A 7,993-nucleotide genomic window follows, 5' to 3' on the forward strand; every position below is an offset into this window, starting at 1 on the left:
TTTCGTTATATTATATAAATTTGATTTTATCACACTATTATAACATTCACGAGTTGTTTTCACTCTTAATAGAATCCCTACAGTGTGGAAAGAGGCCCCTCGGCCCAACAAGTCCACACCGATGCTCAGAGCATCCCACACAGACCCATTCCCCTATTACCTACCTAAACTACACGTCCCTGAACACTGTGGGCAATTGAGCATAGCCAATCCACCTGGCCTGCATATATTTGGACTATGAGCGGAAACCAGAGCACCTGGAGGAAACGGACGCAGACACGGGGAGAATATGCAAACTCCACACAGTCACCCGAGGGTGGCATCACACCCCAGTTCCTGGCGCTGTGAAGCAGCAGTGCTCACCACTGAGCCACTATGCTGCCCTTGTATGAGAGTATTGGTGTGAAATTCTGTATTTCAGCGTTGGACTCATTATGATACAGGAGTCCATTCAGCAATTTGAATCTGTGCCAACTCTCGAGCATTCTGGTCTCTCTCATTCCCTCTGTCATCCAGCAAGTTAATTTCCCTCAACTGCCCATCCAATTTTATTCTGAAATCTTAGTTGAATCTTCTCAATTTTGAATCAGTTATTTAAAATGAATCTTACTGCTTCCTCATGTTGAAATTTCCAGGTTGTGACCAATTGATGCCTAACTAACATTCTTCCTTACGTCCCTTTGTGTCTTTAGACAAGTGTGGCAGTTCAATTAGGTTGAATATTTTTAGACCAGTGATATATCCTGAAGAACAAGCATTCAACCATGCAGTATAAAAGAAGCTGTGCGGCCCATTGAATCTGCACTGACAGTAAAGAAAAATCTGTGAATTAGCATCACTTTTAGAATATTTTCTTTAGAATTTCTATCTTAAACTGTGATATTGGTGACTTTTTAAACTGCTTTCACAGGATAGAAGAAGGGGAGGATTTGAAGAAAGAAATCTGAAACTAACATCATGTCAAGATCTGAAATCAATCGATTTGTCAGGATTTGAATGTCATAGACGTTTAACTGTGGAGGGAGAAATGTTTCTATGTTCTGTCTGCTTCAAAGATTTTAAAATCAACGTAACCATAAAAGGATTGTGATACACACACACACAAGTGAGTATTTCTCTGCACTGACAGTGAAAAAAGCTTTAACCAGTTAAACAGCCTGAAAAGTAAATTGCACAATTCACAGCAGAGACAGACCATTAACATGTTCGGTGTGTGGACAAGGTTCAACTGATTATTAAACCTGGAGAGAGAATGAGAACATTATCAGCATGAATAAATCCTGGAAATGTGGACACTGTAGGCAGGGATTACCCTCCCCATCTGCACTTGAGATTCATGAGCGCAGACACACTGGGGAGAGGCCATTCACCTGTTTTGTGTGTGAGAAAGGATTCAGTGCTGTCTGTGATCTGCTGACACACCAGAAGGCTCACGCTGTGGAGCAGCCATTCACGTCTGACTGTGGGAAGGGACTTACTGATATATCCACCCACCTGACACACAAGCGTGTTGATAACCAGAAGAGGGTATTCCCCTGCTCTGAGTGTGGGAAGGTATTCACCAATTCAACCAGCCTGCTGAGACACCAGCGAGTTCACACTGGGGAGAGGCCATTCAACTGTTCTCAGTGTGGGAAGGGATTCTCTGATTCACACACCGTCCTGCGACATGAACGGATCCACACTGGGGAGAGGCCGTTTACCTGCTCTCACTGTGGGAAGGGATTCATGCAGTTACCTGACCTGCAGAAACACCAGCGGGTTCACACCGGGGAGAGGCCATTTACCTGCTCTCAGTGCGGGAAGGGATTCACGCAGATATCCAACCTGCAGAGACACCAGCGAGCTCACACTGGGGAGAGGCCATTCACCTGCTCCGAGTGCGGGAAGGGATTCACGCAGTTATCCAGCCTGCAGAAACACCAGCGGATTCATAAGGAGGAGAGGCAGTTCACCTGCTCTCAGTGTGGGAAGGAATTCACGCAGTTATCCAACCTGCAGAGACATCAGCGAGTTCACACTGGGGAGAGGCCATTCACCTGCTCTCAGTGTGGAAAAGGGTTTGCTGAGTCGTCTGACTTGGTTATTCACCAACGGACTCACACTGGGGAGAGGCCGTTTACCTGCTCTCTGTGCGGGAAGGGATTCTCTCATTTGCACGTCATGCTGCAACACGAACGGATTCACACTGGGGAAAGGCCGTTCGTCTGCTCTCAGTGTGGGAAGGGATTCACACAGTTATCCAACCTGCAGAGACACCAGCGGGTTCACAGCGGGGAGAGGCCGTTCAACTGCGTTCAGTGCGGGAAGGGATTCACGCAGTTATCCAACCTGCAGAGACACCAGCGGGTTCACACCGGGGAGAGGCCATTCTCCTGCTCTCAGTGCGGGAAGGGATTTGCTGAGTCCTCTGACTTGGTTATTCACCAACTGATTCACACCGGGGAGAGGCCGTTTACCTGCTCTCGGTGCGGAAAGGGGTTCTCTGATCCGCGCGCCGTGCCGCAACATGAACGGATTCACACCGGGGATAGGCCGTTCGCCTGCTCTCAGTGTGGGAAGGGATTCTATCGATTATCCAGCCTGCAGAATCACCAGCGAGTTCACACCGGGGAGAGGCTATTCACCTGCTCTCAGTGTGGGAAGGGGTTCACACAGTCATCCAACCTGCAAGCACACCAGCGTGTTCACACCGGGGAGAAGCCATTCACCTGCTCTCAGTGCGGGAAGGGATTCACACAGTTATCCAGCCTGCAGAAACACCACCGGTTTCATACTAAGGAGAGACTGATCACCTGCTCACGACTTGGGAAGTGATACACTTGATTAACAAGCCTGCAGGAACATAAGTGAGGTCTCACAGGAGTGTGTTCTGCTGTTCGTGCTGCTGCTCATCACATTCAGGACTGAACCGTGTTCATTGTGCCAGTGGGTGAAGTTGGAGATTCAGAGCGTTTCTTTCGACTGGGCTGGCAACCCTCACCACTTTGCTTCCAGTGAGGTGGATGCCTCAAATTTCATGCCAATTACTGAATGAAATGAAGGCTTGGACGGTTGGAGTTCTTTAGTTTGCATTTCATTTTCTCTAATAGCATGCCATATTGGCATGAGGATGGTCACATAAGGCACTTATCTTGTTTAATTCACTTGGGTGCTTCTCACATAAGGCACTTGGAGATTTGTAAAGTTGCACCTCCTTTGTAATCGCTGAGGGTAAAACAAGCTGAGTTTGGAGCTGGAGGAAGAAATCTCCAATGAGACGGAGTGAAAGGCAGTGAATTCCACGATGGTAGGGAGCTGTCATAAGGACAAATGAATGAGAATCAGGCAGGCCATTCACCCCTTCGAGACTCGCATCACGGTGTGATAAGATTATGATTAATCGGATTATCAACTCCACTCCATGTTCCTGTTGAAACCCTCAAAGATGTGTCGTCAAGGTGGTCAAAAAGATCATACGGAAGATGGAACTCCGTCGGTAGAACTGATATGTTCAGTGTGAAAGGGTGGAACGTTTAAAGCAAATTGCTAGAGATCAAGAAGTAAATCAGTGCTGGTAAAAGCATCTGCTGTTTCTCCAGGGAATGTCGCACCAAAGAGGAAAGCTTCTGAGAAACCAATCCTCTCTAATACATTTATCATGGGTGATAATAGAGGTGAGGGGTACTGAAACATTTTTCAGGAAAGTCTCTCCAGATGTCCAAAAAAGATTTTTATTCTGAGTTGAAGGCTCAGCTAAAACCTTTATTAGGAAAAGCTTTGGACGTTTTTGTAAACGTTAATCGTACTAGTACATATTATTGTGGGGAAATATGTGTGGAAGGCACTCGTTAGAGCACAGCTGGAATATTGTGAAGTTTTGAGCCCCTAATCGAAGCAAAGATATCCTGGCATTTGGAGGCCCTGCAGAGCCTGTTTGTTAGTCTTATACCAGCTATGGAGGGACTTTAGAGGAGAGGATGAATACGTTAGCCCTGCACTTCTGAGGACATAGAAGAATGATATGTTACCTCACTGAAATAGAGAAGATTGTTAGGGGATTTAACAGGGCAGATGTAGAAAACTTACTTCCCTTTGTTGGAGAGTCGAGGACCACGTTGTGTAATCTCAGAATATTTGGTCATTTACTTAAAACAGAAATGATGATGCTTCTTCATTTAACTTTTCATTTACACAATAAAATTTTTTTCTTGTTTAACAACGTGAAATGTGGTGCCACGCATCTTTCAATTGCTTACTGAATGTTTGAAAGTCCTGACTAAGATTGCAGGATACTTGTTCCCTGGGACCAAAAGTGACCAGGCTAAGTTAGTGAGAATCTCCACACGAGAGGCAGAAGAAGCTAGTCAGGCTCAGAAATTCAGGACCAGATAAAGCACAAAGTCAAATTACAAAGGGTACAGCATGATGAATTTGTTTTTGTTTGACACAGGGAGCATAGCAGAAGAAACATTTTCGAAAATGTGTGAATGAGAGTGTCACTGGCGACGCAGGCAGTGGGTAAATAACGGCGGTATGTACAGCCAATCAGAGGAAGAAGGCACGCAGATGGATGGTGAGAGCGACCACTCAGAGGTCGCAGACCAACGATGGACATTTTAGCGGAACAATCAGGATGCGGGGGCGGGTGTAGCGACCACTTCCTCGACAGGGAATGGGGAACTACGACGAGAGGTGGGCGGGACACAGCGATGGGCAGACAATCACACCAATAGGAAAGCGGGGCGGGGAAGTCTATTACTGTAGCCATGGGAGAGAGCCAACGGGTGAAGTGGTTGGTCGGACCGTAACGACGAACGTGGGAATCTAACCAATCGGCAAGTGGAGGCGGTGTCGAAACTATCAATCGCTGAGAGTGAATGGTCTTCAACCGAAGACGGACAGCGAATGTGACCAATCGAGTATCAGGGGCGTCGCTGCAAACGGCGGCGGTCTAGCGAGATAACCAATCGGAAGGTGGTAGATGGGCGGGACCTTATGATTGGCAGTAGAGCGGTCCATTCGGAAATCAGGTCGGGACGGGTGTTGATGATTGACGGTGCAGCCGGCCAATAGGAAGCGAAGGCGCGAGCAGGGTCCATTTTGATGGTAAAAAGGTGACGAAGGTGAAAAATGAGCGACAGAAAGACACAGTGAGAAGGTGAATGTGTCTCTGTTATATTTTATGGCACTGACTGAGTGAGTGGGGAAGTGTCAGCATTTGGCCCATATCCCCTCTGAACCCTTCCTATTTACGTACTCATCCATGATGCTGCCCAGACCTGCTGAGCTTTTGCAGCAAATTTTATGTTTTTGCTTCTGGTTTAAAGCACCCGCAGTTCTTTTGGTTTTTATTTCCTTGTCTATTCACCTTATCCATAGCCCTCATGATTTTATAAACCTCTATACGGTGACCCCTCTGACACTGTGGGGGAGAAATAGCCCCAGCCCCTATTCGGTCTCTCCTTCCAGCTCAAACCCTCCAATCCCGGCAACATCTTGGAAATCTTTTCTGCACCCTCTCAGCTTTAGCAACATCCTTCCGTAGAAGCGCGACCTGAATTGTACGCGGTATTCTAAAAGTGGCGTCACCAGTGTCCCATACAGCTGCAACACAGTGGCCCAACCGCAAGACTCCATGTTCTGACCAATACAGGCAACCGTCTTCTTTATCACCCTGTCTACCTGAGACTGCGCTTTCAAGGAACTGTGCGCTACCGTCCCTAGGTCTCTATGTTCTGCAACACTCTGCAGGATCTTACCATTTACTCTACAAGCCCTTCCCTGGCTTGCCCTACCAAAACCCTGTGGCATTGACCCTGTTGATGATGTTGTCACCCTGTCTCCATAGTGACAGTTTGCTCAAGCTGGCCTCACCGTGTCCGACGGCGCTGAATCAAACGTCGCACAATCATTGACGGGCACCAACGTACACTCCGTCTCCGTTTACACCAGATGGACAAGGCCCTCATGCAGCGCTGACACCCCCACCCTCCTCTTATTCCCTCCCTTATCCCATCTGCAACCCCCTTCCTCCCCCTCTGCTCCACCCACCACTTCCAGTCTTGCCACTCGCCGCCGCCCATCTTGGCACTCCTGCCCTCCCACCCACTTTGCCTTTTGGGCTTACCCCATTCCTCAGCTTGGATCGCACTCTCCCTTCCCTTTCTTGGCTTGCCCCAATCACCCTTCCCTGTCTAGCTGTCTTTCTCACCCTATTGGCCTTCACCTGAACAACCTCCTCTATTCCTGGGCTGCCTCTTGCCCACCACCACCACCCCACCCCCGACCAACCTCATCAACTAGCCTGTTCAACCTCTAACTCCCACTCGTCCTCTCTTACTCCTTGCCCTGCTCCAACACCTCATTGGGATAATCAATATCTACCCACACCCTTATAACATTCCTGGCATCGATGTTGTAATCAAACTTTTTAAAAGAAATATGTAGAATCCTCAAGCTCCCTGATTTTCACATTAAAAACTGAACGAACTGTGATTGCCGTAAATCAGAAACAAAAACAGAAGTTGCTGGAATAGCTCTGCAGGTCTGGCAGCATCTGTGCAGAGAAATCGCACCCTCTCCGTTCTGGCACGGCGTTCTGGGTTGGTCTGCACCTAGCTGGTCTGGCCTCACTCTCTGGGTCTTGCCCACACACTGGCATTACCCTGCCCGCTGGGACAGATGGACTTGATGAATTGCTGATAATCACAGTAACCCATGCTGTTGTCATGGTTTGTCTACACAGCTCCAGTGGTCATAGCGACCGTTCACCCTCTCCACTCTCCTCACCCAGCATGCCTTCCTGATAGACCAGCCACCATAAGATTATGGCATCGCTGTAAGGTACTGTCCCCTTTCTATTGTGTACTTGCTCTCTATTCAGTCTATTCGGTGTCTCTATCCCTGACTCAGTTGTCACTGTGATTCTCACTGTCTTAAGTGCTGTGATTGTATGTGCTGGAATATGTGTCAGTCTTCTCTCTCTTTGTGCCTGTCTTTTAGTCTCAGTTCCTCTCTCACTCCCTGCTCCTTTCTCTGCCTCACTTTTCCCCTTTGTGACTTTCACTGTCTGTATTCCAGACTCCATCTCTCTCCCTCTGTCTGTTCCTTGCAGGGAAGCAGACAGGAACATGAAGCAGCTCACAGTTTTCCACTCGACCCCCATGTAGACTAGGCTAAACCGTGATTCTTAAGACATTGGTGAGTTACCGACTGCTCCCCACACCCCCCACTTCCCAGGAGCTTACATTCAAGGTCCATTGTCAGGGAGAAATGCAACAAGGGTCGATGAGGGTGGTGACTGACTTTGTCCTTTTCATTTCACACGTCCCTGTATCAATCCCAAACTAATCCTACTGCCTTGCTGTCTTCCTGTAATCCTTTATCCATCCCCAAACTAATCCCACTGCTCCATTCTCTCCGCATAGCTCCGTATCAATCCCCAAACTAATTCCTCTATCCCGCTCTCCCCATAGCCCTGTATCAATCTCCAAATTAATCCCACTGCCCCGCTGTCTCCTCACAATCGTGTATCAATCCCCAAACTAATCCTGCAGCCCTGCTCTTTCCCCGTAGTCCCGTATCAATCCCTAAACAAATCCCACTGCCCTGTGCTGTCCCCATAGTCTTGTGTCAAACCCCAAACCAATTACAGTGCCCTGCTCTCTGCCCATTGCCCTGTATCATTTGCCGAACTGCAATCTCCTCTGTCTTGGCTCTCTGCTTTCTTTTCTTCTCTCCTTTGCTCCCCCTTTCCTCATGCTTTGTTTTCTATCTTTCTCATTCTGTCCCTGTACAGCCTCTTTGCTCTGTCTGCAACCATCTCCTTTCCTCAATCCTGTCTATCTTCCCTCTTCCCTCTCAGCCCTCTTCCCTCTCAGCCCTCTTCCCTCTCAGTCCTCTTCCCCTCTCAGCCCTCTTCCCCTCTTCTCCCTCTACCTCTTCTCCCTCTCCATCTCCCTCTACCTCTTCTCCCTCTCCATCTCCCTCTTCTCCCTCTCCATCTCCCTCT

At 48.2% G+C, this 7,993-nt stretch overlaps 2 protein-coding genes across 2 annotated transcripts in view; both read left to right on the forward strand.

Moving 5' to 3' along the window:
* Positions 1 to 993: 993 nt before the first annotated feature.
* LOC109924054 (gastrula zinc finger protein XlCGF57.1-like) overlaps positions 994 to 7,993 on the forward strand; it is a 46,541-nt gene continuing 39,541 nt past the window's right edge. Inside the window, exons 1-3 of the mRNA XM_048620956.1 lie at positions 994 to 1,105; positions 4,433 to 5,140; positions 6,728 to 6,825. The gene's annotated coding sequence lies outside the window, so the exon portion shown is untranslated. The remainder of the gene's footprint in view (positions 1,106 to 4,432; positions 5,141 to 6,727; positions 6,826 to 7,993) is intronic.
* Positions 1,101 to 4,198, forward strand: LOC109924348 (gastrula zinc finger protein XlCGF26.1-like). Its single transcript, XM_048620954.1, has one exon. It carries the CDS (start codon positions 1,270 to 1,272, stop codon positions 2,815 to 2,817), a length of 1,548 nt encoding a protein of 515 aa, XP_048476911.1. The 5' UTR covers positions 1,101 to 1,269; the 3' UTR covers positions 2,818 to 4,198.

Source organism: Rhincodon typus, chromosome 49, assembly GCF_021869965.1.
Source record: "Rhincodon typus isolate 14 chromosome 49, sRhiTyp1.1, whole genome shotgun sequence".
NCBI lineage: Eukaryota > Metazoa > Chordata > Chondrichthyes > Orectolobiformes > Rhincodontidae > Rhincodon > Rhincodon typus.